Source organism: Tachyglossus aculeatus, chromosome 24 (assembly GCF_015852505.1).
Source record: "Tachyglossus aculeatus isolate mTacAcu1 chromosome 24, mTacAcu1.pri, whole genome shotgun sequence".
Taxonomy (NCBI): Eukaryota; Metazoa; Chordata; class Mammalia; order Monotremata; family Tachyglossidae; genus Tachyglossus; species Tachyglossus aculeatus.
This window is the reverse complement of record NC_052089.1, coordinates 24,226,976-24,254,626: the sequence shown is the minus strand read 5'-3', so window position 1 is coordinate 24,254,626 and position 27,651 is coordinate 24,226,976. Positions and strand designations below refer to the sequence as shown.

The following is a 27,651-nucleotide window of genomic DNA, read 5'->3' as shown; positions in this document are numbered from 1 at the left end:
TGACTGTCCCTGGGAACAGGGCAGAACTGCTGGGCCACAGATCCTGGGGGATTCCAAGGAAAGACATCCCAGATCTCCTGCTCCACTCCCACCGGGCCAAGCCGCTCCCCACCCTCAAAGCTCCGGTCGTTCTCTCCCGCCGGGAAGTCCTCCCTGTTCCTCTTCTGAGCGTGGTCTAGTTGATGGAGCGCAGATTTGGGAGTCAGAAAAACCCTGGCTTCTAATCCTGGCTCCGCACTTGTCTTCTGGGTGACCCTGGACAAGTCATTTAACTTCCCTGTGCCTCAGTTCCCTCGTCTGTAAAATGGGGATGAAGACTGTGAGCCCCATATGAGACGGGGACTGTGTCCAGCGTAATTATTTTGGATCTATCCCAGAGCTCAGTATGGTCCTTGGCTCACAGTAGGTGCTTAACAGATACCACAATTATTATTATTATTATTATTCTCCCAATCCAGGGCCCTTCCCTCTTTCAAACCTCTAGTCAAAGCGCCCGTCATTCCAGCAGCCGAACCTTGCACGATTCTCAGAACCCCCCTTCATCTGCCCCTGAATTGAGTTGGTCTTGTTTTCTGGAATGTTTATTGTATTTTCTAGGGTGGGTTTAATGGTATTTGTTAAGCGCCTACTATTTACCAAGCAGTGTTCTAAGCGCTGGGCTAGATAGGAGATAATCAGGTCATAGGTAGTCCTTGTCCTCCATGGGGCTTTCAATCTAAGTAGCAACGCCCACTGTTGGGTAGGGACTGTCTCTATATGTTGCCAACTTGTACGTCCCAAGCGCTTAGTACAGTAAGCGCTCAATAAATACGATTGATTGATTGTTGCAAGGAAATGACTTGTGTTTGATAATAATAATAATAATGGCATTTATTAAGCACTTACTATGTGCAAAGCATGTGCTCACTATGGGCCTGGGAGTGGATACTCCCAGGCTGTCTCCAGCTGACTCCCACAGTGGGGATGCCTAGTCACTGAGAAGCAGCATGGCATAGTAGGGAGTCACAAGGTCATGGGTTCTAATTCTGGCTTGGCCATTTCTCTGCTGTGTGACCTCAGAAACATCACTTCACTTCTCTGTGCCTCAGTTACCTCATCTGTAAAATGGGAAGCGAGACTGGGAGCCCCACATAGGACAGACTGAGCCCCCTCCTTTCTCTCCCCCTCCTCCCCCTCCCCATCCCCCCTGCCATACCTCCTTCCCCTCCCGACAGCACCTGTATATATGAATATATATTTGTATGTATTTATTACTCTATTTATTTATTTTATTTGTACATATTTATTCTATGTATTTTATTTTGTTAATATGTTTTGTTTTGTTGTCTGTCTCCCCCTTCTAGTCTGTGAGCCCGCTGTTGGGTAGGGACCGTCTCTATATGTTGCCAACTTGGACTTCCCAAGCGCTTAGTTCAGTGCTCTGCACACAGTAAGCGCTCAATCAATACGACTGAATTGAATGAATGAATGACAGGGGCTGTGCCCAACCCAATTTGCTTGTGTCCACCCCAGCGCTCAGTACAGTGCCTGGCACACAGTAAGCGCTTAGCAAAAACCATAATTATGATCATTATTACTGACTGAGGATCTGCTTTTCTATTCAAGACAGGGGAACTCCTTTATCTTCTCGACCTGGTTTTGAAATCAGGCAGGGGTGTTCAGTGAGTGCTCACCGAACGCAAAGCACTATACGGAGCGCTTGGGAGAGGACGGTGGAGTGGGAGGGCACGATCCCTGCCCTTCAGCCAGGGAGCTTACCGTCACAGCGGCCCCAAACAACCCATCGAGATGAGATGTAGAGAAGTAGCGTGGCTTAGTGGAAAGAGCACAGGCTTTGGACTCAGAGGTCATGGGTTCAAATCCCTGCTCTGCCAATTGTTAGCTGTGTGACTTTGGGCAAGTCACTTAACTTCTCTGGGCCTCAGTTACCTCATCTGTAAAATAGGGAGTAAGACTGTGAGCCCCACTTGGGACAACCTCATCACCTTGTATCCTCCCCAGCGCTTAGAACAGTGCTCTGCACATAGTAAGCGCTTAACAAATGCCATCATTATTATCATCATTATTAGATGTGCCGGGAATAGCCCAGTACGTCCTGCTGGAAGAATTCGGGCAATGCCGCCTTCGTGCCTGAAAGGTCAACATACGGCGTTGAAAATTCAGGAGAGAAGCTGCCCCGTGTCTGGAAAAACATTTGAGGCAAAAACGGCTCAACTTCCTATTTTGCCTGAGTCCACGCACGGCACAGGAAAACACAGGTCCGGCAACTCCCCGGTAGAACTCGGTCAGGAAGGAGCCCAGCAGATAATTTCCTTCCAATTTGCCAGAAACTGAATGTCTGGAAACTCAGCAAGGAAGAACACAACAGCTCTAAGTTAGCACACTAACTCAAGTGTCTAAAGCACTTTCTCCTCATCTTGTGTGTCCTTCCAAAACCCTTGAGAGGAAGGGAGAGGGGAACTGCTCCCATTTTACAGAGGGCCTCGGTGACTTGCCGCAGGTCACACGGAGAGGAATGCCTAGAGATTCCGCTGTGTGTGATCACGCTTAAGATTTTTACCTTAGTAACAGTTTCCTACCTGCTCATCAATTTGATGGTTTAAAATCTCAATCGATCACACCCAAACGGCTAGAGAGGCAGAGGCCTGGCAGCGCTTCGTTACATACCCCAGGAGATAGTTTCCATCTCCTTGCTGATAAAGTTTCAATCTCGATGCTGATAAACTTTCGATCTCCACGCACTGTGGCAGTTACTGTGGTTCAGCTGCACCCCTTCAGGGTCAGTGGGTTGCCTGACTGTACCGGGAACCTAAAATTTTTAACAGGAGGGGACTGTTATCCTCTCTTCAGGGCTTTGTTACGAAATGAGATGAGACTCCGGAAATTTGCACCCGATCGATAGTAATCTTCTTCTTGACCCACTTTACCATTTCCGCATTATAGCTTACTGTCATGTTTCCCCCTGTAGACTGTAAGCTCCTCGTGGGCAGGATCGCATCTACCATCTACCAAGCGTTTAGTACAGTGCTCCGCGCACAGTTAGCACTCAGTAAATTCCACCCGATTGGTTGATGGGATGATCTGAGCCTTGCCTGGGTGAGGAAATGAGGGGACGAGACTGCAGTGTAGCCACTAGACCTAATAAGTTAGCGCTAACTATATGTTTTGTTTTGTTCTCCGTCTCCCCCTTCTAGACTGTGAGCCCACTGTTGGGTAGGGACCGTCTCTATGTGTTGCCAACTTGGACTTCCCAAGCGCTTAGTCCAGTGCTCTGCACACAGTAAGCGCTCAATAAATACGATTGATGATGATATGTTGCCAACTTGGACTTCCCAAGCGCTTACTCCAGTGCTCTGCACACAGTAAGCGCTCAATAAATACGATTGATTGATTGATTGATTGTTGGGTAGGGACTGTCTCTATATGTTGCCAACTTGGACTTCCCAAGAGCTTAGTCCAGTGCTCTGCACACAGTAAGTGCTCAATAAATATGACTGACTGAATGAATGAATGAGCCTGCTGATGGCCGGATGATGATGATGATGGTATTTGTTAAGTGCTTACTATGTGCAAAGCACTGTTCTAAGCGCTGTGGGGGATACAAGGTGATCAAGGTGTCCCACGTGGGGCTCACAGTCTTCATCCCCATTTTACAGATAGGGGAACTGAGGCTCTGAGAATTTAAGTGACTTGCCCAAGGTCACACAGCAGACATGTGGCTGAGTAGGGATTCGAACCCATGACCTCTGACTCCAAAGCCCGTGCTCTTGCCACTGAGCCATGCTGCTTCTCACGATGATAAGCAGATGATAAGAATAGTCTCACCTGGATAAACTTTGTAATAACAGGATGTTTGACTATCCAAAGCGGCAATTAAATCAGTCTTCTGGAATTGCTGGAAGGAGAGTGAGGGGGAGAGCTGGCGACACTGTATCCGTACTGGAGTGACTCTGACCACTCGAACACAGGGCGTCCCAAAACTCTCGTCCCTTCTCTCTGCTTGGCTGGGCCGGGAACCCTACTTGACTCCATCCAAAGGGCTTGGCCCCGATAAAGGCTGCCTCCGCGGTATGCCTTCTGTATTCCGACTCGAGAGTCTGACGTGAGGGAGAAAACGCCATACAAGGTGGGCCGCTGCTGGTGCCTGGCCGGTTAAAAATACCCTTGCACACTCCCTAAGTGAGCACACGCTTACAGTTGCCATTGCCTTGGAAGGCTCCGCGGGGGCAAGAGTTGGGGATTTATCTAGTAAGTGCTCACTATGTGCTTACTATGAGAAGCAGAGTGGCCAAGTGGACCATTCTGGAGTCAAAGGACCTGGGTTCTAATCCCGGCTTGGCCAAGTGCTTGCTGTGCGACCTTGGGCAAGTCACTTAACTTCTCTGTGCCTCAGCTCTCCTGTTCGCCCTCCTACTTACACTGTGATCCCCATGCAGGACGGGATCTAGCTTTACTTCTATTTATTCTGATGACACCTGACCACACGTTTTGTTTCGTTGTCTGTCTCCCCCTTCTAGACTGTGAGCCCGTTGTTGGGTAGGGACCGTCTCTCTATGTTGCCGACTTGTACTTCCCAAGCGCTTAGTACAGTGCTTTGCACACAGTAAGCGCTCAATAAATACGATTGAATGAATGAATGAACCTAATTAACTTGTATCCACCCCAGTGCTTAGAACAGTGTTTGACACATTAAAAGAAAAGCACTGGGGTAGGGACCAGGTTCTCAGATTAGACACAGTCCCTGCCCAAACTGGTATTGACTGTCTATCTTCTCCCATTTTTTGGATGAGGAAACTGAGGCCCAGAGAGGTTATTCATTCATTCAATCATTTATTGAGCGCTTACTGTGTGCAGAGCACTGTACTAAGCGCTTGGGAAGTGCAAGTCGGCAACATATAGAGACGGTCCCTACCCAACAACGGGCTCACAGTCTAGAAGGGGGAGACAGACAACAAAAGATGTAGACAGGTGTCAAAACCGTCAGAATAAATCGAATTACATAGCTATATGTATGTAACTTGCCCACAAGTGCTGCCTATATCCACAGTTCGTCGCTAAAGACAATCAGTCAATAGGTGGTATTTATTGAGTGCTTACTATTTGCAGAGCACTGAACTAAGCACTTGAGCAAGTATAACATGATAGAGATGGAAGATGAGGTCCCTGCCCACAAGGAGCACACAGTCTACAGAAACTAGGCAACAGAACCAAAATCCGAAACAAAACTCTTTAGAAGGACAAACGCTGCTGGCCAAACACAGAACCCTCACAACCATTCCGCAGCTGAGCTCTTTCCTGAGCTCCGGAGGCTCCTCGGAAAACATTCGGAAAGCTTTCAGAAATGCGGATCGCCGTAAGAGGAATGCCATCCGTGGCCAGCCTCGCCAAGGATGACTACATTTTTACTCTCTCTCCGCACGCGCTGCCCCCGTTCAAGCAGAGCTTTGACAGCTCGCCTGGCTGGCTTCTAACAGGAAAAGAGTCGCCCGGATTTGCCCCTGTAGCAAAGAATGCCTGCCACGGTTTTTTCCTTGGAAAAAACCATGATTTCAGACCCTGGATCATATTCTCTTGCGTTTTGAAATAAAGACGCCCCCAAGGCAGCTCACTAATCTGGAAATTCCAGCGACGGCTCAGTTGGGGAAAGTCACCTCCGAAGCTGCGGGGAAAGGGAAGGGGTTACCGGCATTTTCTTGAAGGTCGGGTTTGGAGATCGTCACCAGATTCCAACCCCAACTTCGTCTGGGGTTTGCGGGAGAAGAGAGCAATGCATTTCTGTCTTAATGTGCTGGCTCTCTTCTAGGTCGGGGGGACAAAGTTTTTGGTGCTCCGTCACCAATGACTCTTTTCATTTTTATCTACCAACTCTGGGGTGTTGTCCTCTCCCGAGCGGCTGGTAGAGTTCTCTGCCCACAGTAGGTGCTCAGTAAATACGACGGATTGATTGATCATAAGGACCAAATATTTCTGAAAACCCACCTTCTCTCATTAATTTCCTCCTTCCCAAGGCAGGTCACTCCAACTAACAGCCTGAGAGCAAGCACTTCAGTTTATAATCAATCAATCAATCAATCGTATATATTGAGCGCTTACTGTGTGCAGAGCACTGTACTAAGCGCTTGGGAAGTACAAGATGGCAACATATAGAGACAGTCCCTACCCAACAGTGGGCTCACAGTCTAGAAGGGGGAGACAGAGAACAAAACCAAACATACTAACAAAATAAAATAAATAGAATAGATATGTACAAGTAAAATAGAGTAATAAATATGTACAGACATATATACATATATGTATATATACATATATACATATACATATATGTGTATATATAAACCTATTCCTAACACTTAGGTTCGTTTAAACTTTTTATTTATCCATTTCCTGTTGTCGCATTGTTCACTCTTCTTTTGCCACTATCTATGACTAGACAAGCAGCGTGGCTCAATGGAAACAGCACAGGCTTTGGAGTCAGAGGTCATGGGTTCCAGTCCCGGCTCCACCGATTGTCAGCTGCGTGTCTTTGGGCAAGTCACTTAATTTCTCTGTGCCTCAGTTACCTCATCTGTAAAATGGGGATGAAGACTATGAGCCCCACGTGGGACAATCTGAATCACCTTGTAACCTCCCCAGTGCTTAGAACAGTGCTTTGCACATAGTAAGCGCTTAATACATGCCATTATTATTATTGTTATTAATTTAGACCTTTCTGTCTTGTCCATTAGATTGTAAGCTCCCTGGGCCACGGCTTCTGTTTTTGGCATGCTCTCAATCAGTGGACTAACCTGATGTTTCTGTGTTCAGAGCACTGTAATAATGATGATGATGATGATGATAATAATAATAATTAGGCAAAAACTCCTCACCCTTGGCTTCAAGGCTGTCCATCCCCTCGCCCCCTCCTACCTCACCTCCCTTCTCTCCTTCTCCAGCCCAGCCCGCACCCTCCGCTCCTCTGCTGCTAACCTCCTCACTGTGCCTCATTCTCGCCTGTCCCGCCGTCGACCCCCGGCCCACGTCCTCCCCCTGGCCCGGAATGCCCTCCCTCCGCACATCCGCCAAGCTCGCTCTCTTCCTCCCTGCAAAGCCCTGCTGAGAGCTCACCTCCTCCAGGAGGCCTTCCCAGATTGAGCCCTCTCCTTCCTCTCCCCCTCCTCCCCTCCCCATCCCCCCCGCCTTACCTCCTTCCCCTCCCCACAGCACCTGTATATATGTTTGTACGTATTTATTACTCTATTTTACTTGTACATATTTATTCTATTTGTTTTATTTTAATATGTTTTGTTTTGTTGTCTGTCTCCCCCTTCTAGACTGTGAGCCCGCTGTTGGGTAGGGACCGTCTCTATATGTTGCCAACTTGGACTTCCCAAGCGCTTAGTACAGTGCTCTGCACACAGTAAGCGTTCAATAAATACGATTGAATGAATGAATAATCATCATAATAACAGTAATGATCAATGATAACGGTGGTGTACATTAACCGCTTACTATGTGTCAAGCATTGTACTAAGCGCGAGGGTAGATCCAAGATAATACGGTCAGACACAGCCCTCACTCTTCATCAGGCTTACGGTCTAAGTAGAAGGGGGGAACAGGCATTAAACCTCCATTTTACTGAGCAGAAAAACGAGGCCCAGAGAAGTGACGTGACTTGCCCAAGATTGTACTGGTTTAGATCAAAATTCCCCAAACTGCAATCCCAGAATACTCCAGTCATACACGCTCCTACTTTCTACACGGCATTTTCATTGGCTTATACGTTAACTACTTTAAACGATCAACCGACAAGACAGCAAAAACTCCGTTCCCCTGTTAGAGGAAAGGTTTCAAAATCATCCTCAGGTCAAGCAATGCCTTGACAGATCTTTATTTCACCTCCTCATTCACCCGCACCTGAACTGGATCCTCTCAAGTGTCACAGCAACACTGTGAAGGCACAAAAACCCTTCTACAACTGAACGGTGGTCAGATCCTTGACCAAAAGACACCTTTCCCCCCACACAGAAGAACTCCCTCTTGCAAAATTTCCCCCTGAACCTCAAGAGGGAGGAGCCAGGACTTCCCATTTTTACTGCTGATTCTGTCCCAAGTTAATAAGTGGCATCTCAGTGTCGATAAGTGCAACTCAGTCTTGACCAAGAAGCAGGCGGGGCATTCTGAAGAAACCCAGAAGAAGAAATTCCCCGAAAAAGGATGTCATGTATAAAAATCGGACGGCTGATCGGCAATGAGGACAAAGAGAAAAGGAGACCAGGGCTCTCGCCCCGCAGCACATGCAAGGAACTGAGTCCCTACTTGTTACGCCACATGATTTCCCGCCTGCAAAATCATGGAAAGTCACACTGTTTCCTGATAGCAGCCAGCTTATGCCGGTCCCTGAAATACTTCTGACTAATTCATTCCACGAAGCAATTTTCCATAGGTGATTCATAACCATATCCGACTTCTCTCCTTGCCGGGAACAGTCCTGAGGGAAGACTATTCCCTGTATCGATGGGGAGGTGAGGCAGTCCAGGGTTCTCAGTTTCATTCATTCATTCAATCGTATTTATTGAGCGCTTACTGTGTGCAGAGCACTGTACTAAGCGCTTGGGAAGTACAAGTTGGCAACATATAGAGACGGTCCCTATCCAACAGCGGGCTCACTGTCAGTTATTTTGTAAACCGCCCCTTCCTTCCCCCAAGTAGGTTCTGTTCAGTGTCAGCGTCTCAGGGGGACTCATTACATCGGGTCATCATCATCATCATCAATCGTATTTATTGAGCGCTTACCATGTGCAGAGCACTGTACTAAGCGCTTGGGAGGAACACAACTCTGTTGTATTCTACTCTCCCAAGTGCTTAGTACATTCATTCATTCATTCACATTTATTGAGCGCTTACTGTGTGCAGAGCACTGTACTAAGCGCTTGGGAAGTACAAGTTGGCAACATAGAGACGGTCCCAGCGCTCTGCACACAGTAAGCGCTCAGTAGATACCATTAATTGAGTGACTGGCGGGTTAATGGAGCCTTCTGGATTTTCTAAACGAGTCACGGATTCCTGCAGGCCGCGATCTTTGACGCTGGCCTCTCTTGCCACTGTGGTGGCATATTGTGGAAATGAGGGGCCAGAATCCCTCAATTCCTGAGCTGTTTTTCCGGGGGCCAAGTCTACATTCCCTTCTCCGGATCCCTGGAGCCAGTCAGAGTCTCAGAGGGGCGACTTCAGTTTCCAAAGGAGCCCGGGGTGCTATCCATGGGAAGCTTGGGCACCAGGAGATGCCCCCTCAACACCGACCCCAGCAACAGGGCGAAGTCGAACGCTGGACGATCACGGCGAGTCACGAGGCTCGAGACGGGTCTTTCAGGCCTGTGACCCCTTAGCTTTATCCGTCAAATCTCCCTAAATGAGGTTTTTTTTTTTCCCAAACTGGAAATGAGATCACAAGAAACCCCTCTGGAGGAAATAATCTTGGGAGACAAATGAGCGATGTTTCCAGTTTAGCAGTGAAAACTAATGAGCTCCACTCATCACTGGATTTTCTGACTAAGACCTAGAGGGGTCTATTCATTCATTCATTCAATCGTATTTATTGAGCGCTTACTGTGTGCAGAGCACTGTACTAAGCGCTTGGGAAGTACAAGTTTTGGCAACATATAGAGACGGTCCCTACCCAACAGCGGGCTCACAGTCTAGAAGGGGGAGACAGACAACAAAACAAACATATAAACCAAATAAAATAAATAGAATAAATATGTACAAGTAAAATAGAGTAATAAATATGTTCAAACATATATACATGTTCATTCATTCAATCGTATTGAGCACTTACTGTGTGCAGTGCACTGTACTAAGCGCTTGGGAAGTACAAATTTTGGCAACGTCTATTGGGTGCAAGCATCTGTTTTAGAGGTTCAGTTGGGCCGGACCCACTCCGATTTCATTCAATTAAAGAAATAAAAAAGGTTGAGAGATGCCGCCCAGATCAGCATGCTGTACTGAAGTTGGAAAGGAACATTTTAACCTCTCATAGATTTTTCCGATGCCACCCTCTCCACGCCCCGGCTCTCTCCGCTCCCCTGTAACAGTAAGACTTCCCTTTTCCTAGGTGGCTTTCTTAAAGTTCTCATTTCTGGCTTTCTGTGGGAGGCGAAAATCAGTCCAAACAGGGCTGACAAGGAGGTGAAGGGACACAGACGTCTTGGAAGGGGTGGGGGTTGTTGGGGGGGGGGGGGCAGGGATGGACCCTCCCTCAGCCACAAAATGTTTCAAAGTGCTCCACGTTGGGTTTGAGCCAAGGTGGGGAGAGGCACTGTCTGTTGGATATGAAGCAGAGGGTGTTCCAGATCGCAGGCAGGACAAGGACGAGAGGTTCGCAGCAAGATCAATGAGACAGTGCTCAGCGCTTAGAACAGTGCTTTGCACATGGTAAGTGCTTAATAAATGCCATTATTATTATTATTATTATTATTAAGGTACAGTGAGGAGGCTGGCATCAGAGGAGTGAAGTGTGTGGACTGGCTTGGAGTAGGAAAGCGATGAGGTAAGGTAGGAAGGGGCAAGGTGGCTTCAACAACACACTCTTGAAAAATGTCTTTATGATCAAATGGGATTAAAATAGAAGGGCAGTTCATGTTCAGTCACTATGGTCAAGTGAAGAACAGGCATGCAGATCCAGCGCTTAGAACGGTGCTTTGCACATAGTAAGCGCTTAATAAATGCCATTATTATTATATATATGAATATATATGTACATATACATGTGGATGTAAAAGATATATAATAATCCATTGGAAGACTTCTGTATCATCTATGCACTTTGATCTGTGACCTTTCGACATTTGATATTCACCCCACTCTAAACCCCACAGCACTTATGTACATTTCTCTAAACTCTATGTTATAAATTATTTATTTATATTAATGTCTGTTTCCCCCCTAGACTGTAAACTTTTTATGGGCAGAGATCACATCTGCTAACTCAGTTGTACTCTCCCAAGCGCTTAGTACAGTGCTCTGCATGTAGTAAGTCCTCAATAAATACCACTGATTCATTGATTGACTGAATAATAATAATAACAATGATGGTATTTGTTAAGTACTTACTATGTACAAAACACTGTTCTAAGCACTGGGGGATACAAGGAGATCAGGTTGCCCCGCTTGGGGCTCACAGTCTTAATCCCCATTTTACAGATGAGGTAACTGAGGCACCGAGAAGTGAAGTGGCTAGCCCAAAGTCACACAGCTGATGAGTGTCGGAGTCAGGATTCATTCATTCATTCATTCAATCGTATTTATTGAGCGCTTACTGTATGCAGAGCACTGTACTAAGCGTTTGGGAAGTACAAGTTGGCAACATATAGAGACAGTCCCTACCCAACAGTGGGCTCACAGTCTAAAAGGGGGAGACAGAGAACAAAACAAAACATGTTAACAGAATAAAATAAATAGAATAAATATGTCCAAGTAAAATAAATCAATAAATAGAGTAATAAATACGTACAAACATATATACATATATACAGGTGCTGTGGGGAAGGGAAGGAGGTAAGGTGGGGAGGATGAAGGGGGGAGGATTAGAACCCATAACCTCGGACTCCCAAGCCCGTGCTCTTTCCACTGAGCCACGCTGCTTCTCTGAAGACTGAAGACTTCTGAACTTCAGCTGAAAAATCCCCACCAATGTCAAGATGTGTTTAATATTTCATGAAGAGCAAAAGGGGCTTCCAATGAGTATGTTTTTATTGCATGGCTGCTGCTAAAAGTTTAATGGGTTGATGACCCTGACAGTTCTTTAACTTCACTGCGTCCACAACCTCGGATTTTATGACTGCAAACTTAGTCCCTCACTGAAAGAACTCACTGTTCCTTCTACCTCGGACTCCTCTAGTGTCTTTTCTTCCAAGGCAGTCAAAGCCCACTCGCCTCTATAACCAACTCTCAGTTTTCTCCAAGCGGATCATCTGCTTTGGGGGATGATCTATTGTGAATGCTCCAGCTCCCCGCCCTGCCTTTCCACCCGCTCCCACGATGTTCGGGCCATTCCAGAAGGGGGGACAAGGATGGAAGCTGAGAATGCCCGACGCCCCGTTGCCGACCTGGAAGCAAAAGGCGGGAGTGACGTGATGAATGGCACAGAGGTGATGTAACATCAGTGATGTCATAAGGACACACGCCTTATGAATGAATAAGTTCTTCACTGAACTTATATTCAGTTCTTCACTGAAACCCACCGCACCTTGGGCAAGTCATCGGGGGCGGGAAGGGCCGCCCCGGCCCCTTCTCCTCTGTCCCCAACAAGGGCCCTGCAAACGCGGTCTCCATTTCGGACTCGGGACGGATGAAGCCTGGGGGATTTAACTACGAGAACCAGATTCAAAGATGCCCAGTGCCTTATCCGGGTTGGGCAGGGGGCTTCTACCGGATTGTCTGGCGTAAGACTGGATGGATGGCTATCCAGCGGGGACCCAGGGACATGGCTCCATTCAATGAAGTGGATCCCAGGATCGCATCCTGATGCAGCCCATCTGCTCTGCTGGGGCAGATAATCGAGAACTGACCCAAATGACCTCATTCGCTCTCCCATCATTCCCGGGAGGCAGCGGACACCGTGTATGTGCGGCGTGAATAGTTGGGGCATCTATAACAGCCGCCAACTCCTCGTCTCCGGTGGATTTTCCAGGCAATAACTCTCTGAGCCCCATGTGGGATTATCTTGTATCCACCCCAGCGCTTAGTACAGTGCTTGGCACACAGTAAAGGCTTAACAAATACCACTATTATTATTATTTGTATTATTATTACTATCGTTTTTAAGTGATAGGAGAGGGAATTTCATGGGGAAGGATGTTAGTAGTTGGCAGAAGCTGCAGAGTTGAGAGCCAGGGACCGTAACAAGATTTTCTGGGAAAGAACCAAGGCCATGAGCTGAGGTGCAATGGGGAAGAAAGAGAGGTCAGAGGAAGCCGGATGAGTTGTCTGAAAACTCAAAAGAGGGTCCTAGGCCAGGAGGGGGGGAAAAAAAAAACATTTCGCAGACCAACCAAGTACAGTTCAGGAGCTTAAAATAATCTCAGTGATTCATGGCTTAGAATGCCTTTAAGGGACCACCTCTCACTCTCCCTATTTGTCTCTGAATATTGGGCAGGACAGAAGAACGTGTTCAGACCAGTATCTTAATATAGAGCCCCGCAGTGAGTCTAGTTTCACTGTCCCTGCCAGCTTGTTTTTATAACATTCACGGGCAAGACGGAAGATAAAGAACATGCTGGAAATTTCATTGCCTTGGCCAACTAGGTTCAGAGACCTGAGCGTGGTTGATGGCCTTCAAAATTTTCCAAAGTGTCCCTGTTCTTTTAGCTACACCCTAGCAATTTACATGATTAAAAAAATGGTGGTATTTGTTAAATGCTTACTATATGCCAGGCACTGTTCTAAGCGCTGGGGTGGATACAAGGTAATCAGGTTGGACACGGAACCTGTCCCACGAGGGGCTCACAGTCTTTGTGGGTTCTAATCCCGGCTCTGCCACTTAACTGTGTGACTTTGGGCAAGTCACTTAACTTCTCTGTACCTCAGTTACCTCAATTGGAAAATGGAGGTTAAGACTGTAAGCTCCATCTGGGACAGCCTAATAACTTTGTATCTCCCCTAGCACTTAGAATAGTGCTTGGCACATAGTAAGCACTTAACAAATACCATTATTATTATTATTATTAATAATAATCCCATTTTGCAGATGAGGTAACTGAGGCACAGAAATGTAGTGACTTGCCCAAGGTTACACAGCAGACAAGTGGTAGAGCCAGGATTATTATTAATAATAATAATAATGATGGCATTTATTAAGCACTTACTATATGCAGAGCATTGTTCTAAACGCTGGGAAGGTTACAAGATAATCAGGTTGTCCCACGCGGGGCTCACAATCTTAATCCCTATTTTACAGATGAGGTAACTGAGGCCCAGAGAAGTTAAGTGACTTACCCAAAGTCACACAGCTGACAATTGGCAGAGCTGGGATTTGAACCCATGACCTCTGACTCCAAAGCCCGGGCTCTTTCCACTGAGCCACGCTGCTTCTCTTGTTGGGGAAGCAGACATACAAATCTATTTACAAGCAACGAAAGTAGAAGGTACAGCATAGGTGCTAGAGCAGAGAGGTCATTGGGGTGAATATTATAATATTCTTATTAATCTCCAAGAATTAAAGCCATCTCATCAGAGCCTCAGATTTGTGTAAGGGAAACCCAGCATTTGGGTATTGGAAAATGATTATAAGCTAAGTTGCTATTCCCATTATCTCACTGATCATCGTAATATTTCTGTGCTGTTGCTAAATAAAAAGAGAAATCTCCTTAACACCTGGGAAGCAGCAGATCTGATAGGTGGTATTATGAGCCCACTGTAAATCAGTCACTCAGTGGATGGCTCAGAACAGTTAAAAATGAAGAATTGTAGACTATTAGTTGGACACATAGTCTAGTCCACCAATATACACCAGAAATTAGAAATTCAAATATGAGAGAACACATGGCTTCACGCGTGGATTAGAACCCACGTCCTCTAATTCCCAAGCCTGTTCTTGCCAGTGGGCCACGCTGCCCAAAACCTTTTTGGAGTTGAGGGTTTTTGAAGGGTCCCCAATTAGTCCTCTGGTCCAGCCCTCTGTCTCCCAAGTAGGAGATAGTATCTAAAAGACTTCAGACAGCCCTGGTTTCTTTTGGTCTATCCTAATTAAAAATATTTTGGATTGTACATGTATGTAGCAATGCCGGGTGACTAACAAGAACATGGAGCGCTTCTTGGCCACAGAAGACCTTAGGATTGATTGTCTTCCACACTTGGAGTTAGGACGACATTCACCCCGAGCCTGAACGAAGGAAAACTTAAAAGGAAGAAGAGGAAGGTGAGTCCTGGTTCCTAAATCAGCAAATTGGGGGCTGCTTCATCCTCAGGGCTGGAGATGTGGATTTGGGTGTCATGAGCATAGAAGTGATAGTTGAAGCTGTGTGAGCAAATGAGTTTTCCAAGGGAGTGGGTGTAGATGGAGGAAAGAAGGGGACCCAGAACTGAACTTCGAGGGGCACCCAAAGCTAGGGGATGGGAGGCAGAGGAGGAGCCCACGAAAGAGACTGAGAACAAGTGCCCAGAATTCATTCATTCAATCATATTTATTGAGCGCTTACTGTGTGCAGAGCACTGCACTAAGTGCTTGGGAAGTACAAGTCGGCACCATATAGAGACGGTCCCTACCCAACAACGGGCTCAGGATGATAGAAGGAGAACCAGGGGAAGACAGTGTCAGAGACAGTGTCAGTGAAGCCGAGGTTGGATTATGTTTCTAGGAGAAGGGAGCGGTCCAGGATTAGAATGAAGTAGAGGCCGTTGGATATGGCAAGAAGGAGGTCACTGGTGCCCTATGAGAGGATGGCTTCTGCGGAGTGAAGGGGACGGAAGCCAGACTGGAGGGGGTCGAGGAGAGAAGTGGAGGAGAGGAACTTGAGACAACAGGTATAGACAGTTCGCTCAAGGATTTTGGAGAGGATTGGGAGGAGGGAGATGGGGCGATAACTGAAGGGAGCCGTGGGATCAAGAGAGGGTTTTTTTTTAGGATGGAGAACTGTGGGCATGTTTAAAAGCAGTGGGGAAGAAGCCATTGGAGAGTGAACAGTTGAAGATGGCAGTTAGGGAGGGAAAAAGGAAGGGGGCAAGTGTTTTGATGAGGTGCGAAGGAGTGGGGTCCGATGCACAAGTGGAGGGGGTGAATTTTGAGAGAAGGCAGGAGATTTCCTCTAGAGATAGTGCTGGGAAAGATGGGAGAGTTGAAGAAGGGACAGGAGAGAGAAGGGCCTGGTGTGAGGGGCAGGGGAAAATTTTCGGGATTTCATGCCTGATAGCGTCAATTTTGTTGATGAAGTAGGTGGCCACGTCTTTAGGGGTAAGGGAACAGAGAGGCTGAGGAGAGAATTAAATGTCTGGAACAACTGGCGACGGCGATGGGCAAGGATGTCACTAAGAGAAGCTGCATGGCTCAGTGGAAAGACCACGGGCTTTGGAGTCAGAGGTCATGGGTTCAAATCCTGACTCCGCCACTTATCAGCTGTGTGACTTTGGGCAAGTCACTTAACTTCTCTGGGCCTCAGTTCCCTCATCTGTAAAATGAGGATAAAGACTGTGATCCCCATGTGGGACAACCTGATCACCTTGTAACCTCCCCAGCGCTTAGAACAGTGCTTTCAACATAGTAAGTGCTTAACAAATGCCATTATTATTATTATTATTATTATTATTATTAAGTGTGGAGAAATAGTTTTGCTGGGCAGAGGAGAGGGCAGAGTTAAGGCATGCAAGGATAAACTTGAAGTGGGTGAAATCGGCCTGATATCTAGATTTCCGACATCAGCGTTCTGCGGCTCAAACACAGGAGGGAAGGAGGCAGACTGTAGAGGTGATCCAGGGCTGAGGGTTAGTGGTACTGAGGTCTCCTACCTCCACCTTTCTGCCTCGACCTGTGTGCGTATCTTTTCTCTTTCTCCCATCATACAATCAATCAGCCCCTTCAAGGGCGAGGACCGTGTGTGTCTTCTTCCCTGCCTGCCTTGATCCCTCTGCCCGGGGATTTGCGACGACTGGATGGATGACTGTTGGATGCCATCAGGGAAGAAAGAGTTTGGGGGAAGTCTGTGCTTACAATTTTCCAGTCACGGGCTCCTAAATCCACCTTCCCACTGTTCCTTCCTGCCAAAGGCCCTAAGGTGAGGACCTTCCTCTCTCCCCTCCACCTGTGACCCTTGGATCAGAGTGGCCCTTGTCCTTAGTAGGCCCCCCTCTCCGGCTGGACCCCATTAGCGAGAAGCAAAGGACAATCACCGTCAGGCTTCGCTCACCCGCGGAAACCACAAAAGGGGGCCCGATGGGGCCCCTCCATCTGACTTCAAGAGAAGCAGGAAAAGAAGAAGTGTTCTTGGCTTCCTGGTTCCCGTAGGTTTGGCCGAACCTGGGAAACTTTCAAAACCAACAATGACACGACTTTGAAAATAACCGCGTTGATAAATTTATTCCAAATCTGCTGACGGTATCCGGCCATCAACCTAACGGGAACTGCCTTTACAAAACAGACTTTAGCCCCCAAAGGAGAATTTATTATTTATTTTTTTTGGCGGGGGGGGGGGGGCAGTTTAGAACAGATGAAAACAAGGGGTTTAAGATGGAAACTCTTTTGCAACCCCTTAATTAATAATTAAAATATTTAATACAGCATATTAGGAAAGTCCCAGTGCAGTATCCTGAAGAAAAATATGGTTGAGATGACAACAAAAGGAAAAGAGTGTGTTAAACATCTAAGACATTGGCGTTATTACACAAAGACCTCAGAAATACGGAACGTCTGGTTTATGGAACACAATGAAAGAGTGGGGGTGGCAGAGGGGGAGTCGATGGAGAAATAAAGGAACAAGAAGAATAATGGTTGTTTTCCTAGAGACAGTGGTCAGAAAAGCGGCTTTGTCTATATTTTGAGACCCACTAACCGAAAATCCATTCAACACAGGATCGACTTGCTGCATGTTAATCCTTTCCAGGTTGAGTCCTTCTATAGCAGGAAACTCACAGTTCAAGGGCCCGTTTTTATCACCTTTATTTTTAGGACAAAAAAAAAATCGAGAGAGACGGCCTGCTTTTCGTCCGGGGCAGAACTATTTCTGGTGCAGTGGACGATGCTGTGCAAGATTCTTCCTCCCTTTGTTTTTGAGTGTCATTTGAGAAGCAGCGTGGCTTAGTGGCAAGAGTGCAGGCTTGGGAGTCTGAGGTCATGGGTTCGAATCCCGCTCCGCCACTTGTCAGCTGTGTGACCTTGGACAAGTCACTTCACTTCTCACTGCCTCAGTTACCTCACCTGTAAAATGGGGATTAAGACTGTGAGCCCCACTTGGGACAACCTGATAACCTTGTATCTCCCCCAGCGCTTAGAACAGTGCTTGGCACATAATAAGCGCTTAACAAACACCATTGTTATTATTATTATTATTCTATATGTTGCCAACTTGTACTTCCCAAGCGCTTAGTACAGTGCTCTGCACACAGTAAGCACCCAATAAATATGATTGAATTGAATTGAATTATTTGGAAAGTCCTGGACGTCAACCAGAGCGACTGACTTTTTCTCCGTGGGCTGAACGTCCCCCTCAAGACTGTAAGCTTGTTGTGGGCAGGGAATGTGTGTGTCTGTTGTTATATTGTAGTCTCCCAAGCACTTAGTACAGTGTTTTGCACATAGTAAGCACTCAATAAGTATAATCAAATGAAAGCATTCACCCATCCTTCTTGGACAGGTTGTTCGGCATTATCGGGAGGGCGAGACCCCGACGAGATTTTCCCTCATGCTCTGGAAACATCTGCCACACAACTCAGAAGTCCTGTTGAGGAAGGAAGACCCTAATATTGGGGATAGATGGCGGAACAGGAGTGGAACCGAAGCCAACTGGTACTGTACTAGGTGAGTGAGATTACCTTATAAGAGCTTCTTAACCTCAGGGATCCAAGGTGCTTCCTCCAACCCTCACACCTGTTTAAATATCACCTTCCCCATCTCCAAAATCCTGCCCGCTTTCAAGGGAAACCGAAGCCTCGCGCCACAGAGGAAAGCTTAAAATGGTAAAACAGGGCTGGTGTTCTCTTTCAAATCGCCTAGGTGTGTCCGGGCAGGGTTACCTGCTCTAAAATGCGGCCGATCCTAAAACTTAGACTGGATTTGCACTGGAGCGGGAGAACCTCTGCCCTCCTTCTGACGTTTTCTGAGCTTGGCAACCATTGTTTGGCTCTTGATTTGTCCACGGATAGTTTTACAAGAACGACCGCTCACCCGTGTCGTTTTGCGCTTGGGGAGTTAGGAAATCTTTAGTCACAAGACTGAGGTAAAGGAGTGGTAGGACTGGAGTTTACTGTCACTTGAAAGAGGCGGCCTTCACTGGGTGAGAATCCACTCGGCATTCCTCTCTGAAATCGGCATCTGGGGAGAGTCATTCATTCATTCGCTCATTCAATCGTATTTATTGAGCGTTTACTGTGCGCAGAGCACTGCACTAAGCTCCTGGGAGAGTACAGTATAACAGTAAACAGGCACAATCCCTGCCCACCACGAGCTTTCAGTCTAGAAGGATGATCTGACGCTTCTCAGCTCGGAGAAGCAGCGTGGCTCAGTGGAAAGAGCCCGGGCTTTGGAGTCAGAGGTCAGGGGTTCAAATCCCGCCTCCGCCAATTGTCAGCTGTGTGACTTTGGGCAAGTCACTTCACTTCTCTGGGCCTCAGTTCCCTCAGCTGTAAAATGGGGATTAAGACTGTGAGTCCCCCGTGGGACAACCTGATCACCTTGTAACCTCACCAGCGCTTAGAACAGTGCTTTGCACATAGTAAGAGCTTAATAAAAGCCATTATTATTATTATTATTATTCTCACATAACACAGTTTTGGAGATTGCAATGGGTTAGTTGGATTTCCTGGCCAGTAAATGGGGCTCTCGGGAACCCAAGACGGCTCTGATCTGACAGTCGGATTTGTTTAGAAAACTGCATGAACGAGTGTTGGGACTGCTGCTTTTGTCTAAGATCAACTGTAATAATAACAACAATGATAATAATGATAATAATAATAATAATAATAATAATAATAATAATAATAATAATAATAGAATTTTCTAAGTGCTATGTGCCAACCACCGTGCTACCCCTTCAGCTCCTGGGTAAACCTCCACCAGTCAGGAGTTTTCCCTTATGCAATACACAGAGCCCCTGAAGAGCGGGAAGCTTCCTGGATGAATCGGGACTGGTTCTAAAAATTGTCCTGTGGGCAGGAGGAGGAAAAGGAGGAGGAGGAGGAGGAGGAAGGTCTGTTTTCCTGATCCCCTGCCTTCCCCCCCATCCGGGCCAACTGACAATGTGCAGTGCTTGCAAACCACAGTGGAATGTTTCAAATGGCATCGTAAAGGTGATTCACTCCCAAGTGCTCAGTACAGTGCTCTGCACATAGTAAGTGCTCAGTAAATACGATTGAATGAATGAATGAATGAATGAATTCAGCCCCTCTGTAGAAAACATCACCCGCAGGCGCGGCTGCACTGTACGTCCTGCTGACTACCTATTGTCCTGGCCCAGAAGCCACAATGGAAGTACAATCAATCCAGAGTATTTCTTGAGCACTTGCAGGGCTCAGAGCACCGTGCCAAGCACTTAGGAGAAGCAGCGTGGCTACAAAAGCAGCATGGCTCAGTGGAAAGAGCACAGGCTTTGGAATCAGAGGTCATGGGTTCAAATCCTGGCTCCGCCAATTGTCAGCTGTGTGACTTTGGGCAAGTCACTTCACTTCTCTGGGCCTCAGTTCCCTCATCTGTAAAACGGGGATGAAGACTGTGAGCCCCACGTGGGACAATCTGATCACCTTGCATCCCTCCAGCGCTTAGAACAGTGTTTTGCACATAGTAAGCGCTTAACAAATACCATTATTTTTATTAGGAGAGAACAATAGAATTCATAGTCACGATCCCTGCCTACTCCACGGGGCCAAGGGGCAAAGAAGCGGCTGGCGGAAAACTCTCTGCTGCAAAACTCTAAAGGAAAGGAAGGAAACTGACTTTAAATCGGCTTTTCCACTTCTCAAGAGATTCCTTGGAATCTTTCAAAAAGGGAACTTGCCTGAAGGCCGGGAGCCTAAAATGTGATTTGCCTTGGTGTACTAAGGGGCCTGTCTACTCCTTCTCAGTCCTGCCCTCACTCAAGGAATGAAAGTTGACATGATTATCCTGAACTATTCTATTCTCCTCGGCAGGCCGGAATGAAACTCCCGGGAGAGGATTCTGGGGGAGAACGGGTGGAAGTGAGAACTGACGAGTGATGGGAATGTGGGGGAAAGGGATGGTGCTAGGGGAGAGGAGAAAGAGGAAAGGGAGAGAGGGAAGGAAGGGGAGGAAGAACAATGGGAAAGAGAGAGGGGGAAGTGGAAGAAAGGAGAGGGAATGGACAGAGGGCAGGATGTAAGCGCTAACCTTACGATGGATTATGTATATATGTATATATGTTTGTACATATTTATTACTCTATTTATTTATTTATTTATTTTACTTGTACATATCTATTCTATTTATTTTATTTTGTTAGTATGTTTGGTTTTGTTCTCTGTCTCCCCCTTTTAGACTGTGAGCCCACTGTTGGGTAGGGACTGTCTCTATATGTTGCCAATTTGTACTTCCCAAGCGCTTAGTACAGTGCTCTGCACATAGTAAGCGCTCAATAAATACGATTGATGATGATGATGATGATGAGACAACTCTCTGAGGTCAAAGGAGGGACTTGGTGTCTCATCAGATGGCTTTGAAGGGCAATGGCTTTGTGTTCTGCTTTCACCCGGGCCGTGTTGTCTAGGGACGGGTGCGTACGTATTCAGACCTGTCCGTTTTTTTAAAAAAAGCCTTGTGAAAATACTTCGTCGCCTGCCATCTTTGCAAGGAGGAGGTGAGAGAGGGTTTCCACGATCTCCCACTGCAGCTGTTGGTGAATTGGGAAAGACACCAGAGAAAGCCCAGTGACCGCCTGCAAGCAAGTGGGAGGAATCCATCAGAAATACTGTCTGAGTGCCGGCTGGGAGCACAGCACTGTAGTAGACACTTGGGGAAGTGTAAGAGGAAGAGTAGACATGATCCCTGCCCTCAGGGATCTTAAAATCTAGATGGAAAACCCAAATTATCATTACGATTAGTTAATAATAATAATAATGGCATTTATTAAGCGCTTACTATGTGCAAAGCACTGTTCTAAGCGCTGGGGAGGTTACAAGGTGATCAGGTTGTTCCACGGGGGGCTCACAGTCTTAATCCCCATTTTACAATGAGGGAACTAAAGCCCAGAGAAGTTAAGTGACTTGCTCAAAGTCACACAGCTCACAATTGGCGGAGCTGGGGTTTGAACCCCTGACCTCTGACTCCAAAACCCGTGCTCTTTCCACTGAGCCACACTGCTTCTCGCCACGCTGCTTCTAATAATAATAATAATAATAATAATAATAATAATGGCATTTATTAAGCACTTACTATGTGCAAAGCACTGTTCTAAGTGCCGGGGAGGTTACAGGGTTGTCCCACGGGGGGCTCAATCAATCAATCAATCAATCTATCTATCTATCTATCAATCAATCAATCGTATTTATTGAGCGCTTACTGTGTGCAGAGCACTGTACTAAGCGCTTGGGAAGTACAAGCTGGCAACATATAGAGACAGTCCCTACCCAACAGTGGGCTCACAGTCAATCCCTATTTTACAGATGAGGTAACTGAGGCACAGAGAAGTTAAGTGCCTTGCCCAAAGTCACACAGCTGACAATTGGCAGAGCCAGGATTTGAACCCCTGACCACTGACTCCAAAGCCCGGGCTTCTACTTACCTTGTGCCCAGCACTGTCCTAAATGTTGGGATAGATACAAATGTATCAGGTTGGACACAGTCCCTTTTCCACATGGGGCTTACAGTCTAAGTAGGAAAAAGACTAGGTATTGAATCCCCATTTTACGGATGAAATAACTGAGGCCCAGAGAAGTCAGGTAACTTGCCCAAGGTCACACAGCGAGCAGCTGGCGGAGCCAGAATTAGAACCCAGGTCCTCCGACTCCCAGGCCTGTGCTCTTTCCACTAGGCCAAGCTACTTCACAAATGTCACCAGGTGTCTTTATTCATTCATTCATTCAATCGTATTTATTGAGCGCTTACTGGGTGCAAAGCACTGTACTAAGCGCTTGGGAAGTGCAAACGGCAACATAGAGAGACGGTCCCTACCCAACAACGGGCTCACGGTCTAGAAGGGGGAGACAGGCCACGCCAGGTGTGGGTTGGACTCTACGGGCCGAATCAAACCGGTTCTGTTTCGGGATCGCCGCGGGCTTATTTTTCCATGGCAGGTTCGGATAAACAAACAAGGAACCCTTCCAGACGAGGCATTAAACCATTCCGAAACACAGGTATTTCTGACTGAAGTCCAAGGTCTGACACGACCTGGAAAATATTATTCATAAGTATCTGACCCGGAATTATGCTCGGCTGGATAGCAAAATGAAAAGGGCGGGGAAAGGAGGAGGCTTGGAAATCCAGCTTGAGTCAAAGATCGGCAATGTACTGGGCAAAGCTCCAAACCTCGCTACAGTGGTTCTCTTGTACTCTCCCCAGCGCTTAGTGCAGCGCCCTGCACGCAGTAGGCGCTAAATAAATACCACCGATTGATTGTCTTTCTCTCCCCGAAAGGAAAAAATAATGACCGGGAAATCATTATCCCACAAGGACCCACAGTCAGAGACTTTCCGAAGTCCCCACCAGACCAGCAGGAAAACGGCAGCGTGAGAAGCAGCGTGGCTCAATGGGAAGAGTCCGGGCTTTGGAGTCAGAGGTCATGGGTTCAAATCCCGGCTCCGCCAATCGTCAGCTGTGTGACTTTGGGCAAGTCACTTAACTTCTCTGGGCGTCAGTTACCTCATCTGTAAAATGGGGATTAAAACTGCGAGCCCCCCATGGGACAACCTGATCACCTTGTAACCTCCCCAGCGCTTAGAACAGTGCTTTGCACATAGTAAGCGCTTAATAAATGCCATTATTACCCCCTCCTCCCCGTCTCCATCCCCCCGCCTTACCTCCTTCCCTTCCCCACAGCACCTGTATATATGTTTGTACGTATTTATTGATTTATTTTACTTGTACATATTTATTCTATTTATTTTATTCTGTTAATATGTTTTGTTTTGTTCTCTGTCTCCCCCTTCTAGACTGTGAGCCCACTGTTGGGTAGGGACCGTCTCTATATGTTGCCAACTTGGACTTCCCAAGCGCTTAGTACAGTGCTCGGCACACAGTAAGAGCTCAATAAATACAATTGAATGAATGAATGAATGAATGAATGAAAACAAGCAGTTTATACATTTGGTCCTAACGATGGTGTTTTCCTCTCTGATTGTGCTCCCAGAAAAATCAGGCGCCTCCAGAGAGGTCATCTGGTTCTGTTCCCTGTCTCCAGGCAGAGACGGGAGGAACCCACCAAATCAATCAATCGTATTTATTGAGCGCTTACTGTGTGCAGAGCACTGTACTAAGCGCTTGGGAAGTACAAGCTGGCAACAAACCCACACAGGGGCTTCGTTCTCTTCTGAAGATCTCCGAATTTTTCAATCGGAGTGCCGGAGGCCACGGTAAGGAAGGGCTTTTAAGGGAGAAAGATGAGAGAAGCAGCGTGGTCTAGTGGACAGAACACAGGCCTGGGAGTTAGAAGGACCTAGGTTCTAATCCCCGCTCTGCCCCTTGTCTACTGGGTGACGCTGGGCAAGTCGCTTCACTTCTCTGGGCCTCAGTTTCCTCATCTGTAAAATGGGGATTAAGACTGGGAGCCCCACGTGGGACCCGGACAAGGTCCAACCTGATTAACTTGTATCGACTCCAGCACTTCAGAGAAGCAGCGTGGCTCGATGGAAATAGCTCGGGTTTGGGAGTCAGAGGTCATGGGTTCAAATCCCGGCTCTGCCACTTGTCAGCCATGTGATTTGGGGCAAGTCACTTCTCTATGACTCAGTTATCTCATTTTGTAAAATGGAGATGAAGACTGTGAGCCCCCCGTGGGACAACCTGATCCCCTTGTATCCTCCCCAGCGCTTAGAACAGTGCTTTGCACATAGTAAGCGCTTAACAAACATTATTATGATTAGTTTTCAAATACCATTATTATTATTATTATTATTACAGTGCCTAGCACAGCGTAAGCGTTTAACAAATACCATTAAAAAAAGGGGACAGAAGCTTGGCAGTGGATGGCAGGCAGGCTTTGAAATGCAAAGGATTTTCCCACTTGGGAACTCTTAGGTCTTATCAGAGATGGAGGAGGAGCTAGGCTGGGGGTCAAGTGCAAACATTTGGTGGGAGGGCGGGGGAGAGATGGAAATAATGCTTCAGCTTCACACCCTTAAAGGCCATACCCCTACTTCCCCTTCCCTCCTTCCACTGTTACATTCCCCAGAATAAGAAGCCCTACCCTGTGTCCAGCTGAAATCTCTCCCACTATCACTGAAGTCTATTTCCTCTTTCTCGGCCATTAGGGTTTACAGGGAAGATCTGTTCATCATTAGCAGCAGCCTCTACCCAGAAACACTGCTTGGCCACCAAATAATAATAATAATAATCATAGCATTTGTTAAGCAATTACTATGAGCCAAGCACTGTTCTCAGCGCTGGGGGTAGATACAAGGTCATCAGGTTGTCCCACGTGGGGCTCACAGGCTTCATCCCCATTTTACAGGTAAGGTAACTGAGGCACAGAGAAGTGAAGTGATTTGCCCAAAGTCACACCGCTGACGAGTGGCGGAGCCGGGATTAGAACCCACGACCTCTGACTCCCAAGGCCGGGCTCTTGCCACCGAGCCACGCTGCCTCTCATATTGCCTCCAGAACGGAGGGGTCCCCCGGCATCCGACTCTCCGGCCGCTCAGCTCAGGACGGTTCGTTCCCCCCGGAGCCTGGACTCACCTCCCCACTCCTCTTCCTCAACACATTCCTCCTCTTCCTCCTCCACCTCCTCTTCCAGGAAGCCTTCCCAGAAGAATCCTATCTGACGCAGTATATCTAACTGAAGCAGTATATCTAACACTCATCTTTTATATCTAGATATAGAATACATCTATAGATGTATCGATATAGAATATATCTCTATATATGGATAGATATGCACATATATCTTATAACCACTATCTCTTCTGTCTGTAAATCATATGTACAATAGCTGTAACCCCTCTCAGGTGTCCAGTCCTCTACCAGTCTCGACTACGGGAGGGAGAGTCAAGCAGAGGCCTGTCCATTCTATTCCTAGCCTGGGCAAGGCAATCTGCGGCAAGTAGAAACTCACCCATGCTGGGCAGCAGTGGCACGGGAGAGAGTCTAGGGTGGAGACTTGAGTTTGCCGCGCGGAAGGCGGCAATGGTAAACCACTTCCATAATAATAAATGCCATCATTATTATTATTATTATTATTATTGTAATCTCCCCAGCGCTTAGAACAGTGCTTTGCACATAGTAAGCGCTTAATAAATGCCATCATTATTATTATTATTATTCTATTTTTCCCAAGAAAACTCTTTGGATCCACTACCAGAATGACTGCAGACGGAGAGCGGGGCGTTCCGGGAGAGATGCGTCCGTGGTGTCGCTATGGGTCGGAAACGACTCGACGGCATAAGACAACAGCTGCGACTTACAAAGGACTGGTGGGAAAATCTCCTCCTCAAAATCTCCCTGTCTGCACCCCTCTGTTTTCTGCCTCCATTCAACTTTAGAAAGCGACAGGCCGGAAGGGACGAGGGATGGGAGGGGAGGAGGAGGAAGCAAAGGAGAAGGCCCCAGATGGTTTTGAAGGTGTCATTTTTGGGGGGCGTGAGGAGAGAGCAACTGTAGATTCTGTGCCTGACAGAGGAGCCGGGAAGCCCAGAGGCCAGTGTTTCCCCCGGTTCACGCTCCGACCACTTTGGCAAGGCCATCCCCGGCCGGCGTCAGGCAGGCCGGCCCGGGTGGAAAGAATGATTCCGCCGGGCTTCCGTCTTCCCCGAGGCTCCAAGGTGATACGAGAACCGCCCAGTGTCGCTGGCACAAAGTGGAAAGTAGGACCCACCACTGCCCGGGGTGGTATGACACACACGATTATCCCATCAGGAGCGGTGCTTGCGTTAGAATTTCCTGGCTGTCGGCTCGACACGCTGTTTCCAGCGGCGTCTCTGCAACCTCTGAGGCCCGGCAGGTGGGAGAAGCAGCGTGGCTCGGTGGAAAGAGCCCCGGCTTTGGAGTCGGAGGTCATGGGTTCGAATCCCGGCTCCGCCAATTGTCCACTGGGTGACCTTGGGCAAGTCACTTCACTTCTCTGGGCCTCAGTTATGTCATCTGGAAAATGAGGGTTAAGACTGTGAGTCCCCGTGGGACAACCTGATCACCTTGTAACCTCCCCAGCGCTTAGAACAGTGCTCTGCACATAGTAAGCGCTTAATAAATGCCATCATTATAATTATTATTATTGTTAGGTAGGCCGTCCCCCCAACTATGGAAAGACGGACCGGGGTCCAGGGAAGAAAGGTAACAGGAACTAACCTGCTCTCTCACAGTATGGGCTGGTGGGCACCAGGGAATGGGATGAGAGCGTGTGGATGGCCTGGCACAAACCATCACCATTATTGCAAATACAAGCGTGCGTTCTGCTGGTGGTAAGATAAGGAACGGAGCTAATTCCCACCTGTATATTTCTTTCCCAGTGCTTAGTACGGTGCTTGGCACATAGTAAACAGTTAATAAATACTATTACTACTACTACTACTCCCCCCCTAAAGTCCAAATACTCCCTGTGAGCTCCGAGTGGGACTGGGACTGTGTCCAACCTGATTATCTTGTATCTATTCCAGCACTTAATACAGTGCTTGCACAGTAAATGCAACTTATATGTTGCCAATTTGTACTCCCCAAGTGCTTAGTACAGTGCTCTGCACATAGTAAGCGCTCAATAAATACGATTGATGTTGATGATGATGATGATCTCCATTTCCATCTCCTCTCCATCCCCCCCATCTTACCTCCTTCCCTTCCCCACAGCACCTGTATATATGTATATATGTTTGTAC

At 47.3% G+C, this 27,651-nt stretch overlaps 1 protein-coding gene across 2 annotated transcripts in view; it reads right to left on the bottom strand.

Annotated features, from left to right (window-relative positions):
* Positions 1-26,851, bottom strand: part of RCAN1 (regulator of calcineurin 1) — a 61,862-nt gene extending 35,011 nt beyond the window's left edge. Inside the window, exon 1 of one of the 2 annotated variants that reach the window (XM_038766357.1) lies at positions 26,658-26,851. In XM_038766357.1, coding sequence (XP_038622285.1) covers positions 26,658-26,840 — 183 coding nt within the window. In that variant the 5' untranslated portion in view covers positions 26,841-26,851. Of the gene's footprint in view, positions 1-26,247 lie in introns of both variants that reach the window. The other variant, XM_038766356.1, reaches the window with a different exon arrangement.
* Positions 26,852-27,651: the final 800 nt, after the last annotated feature.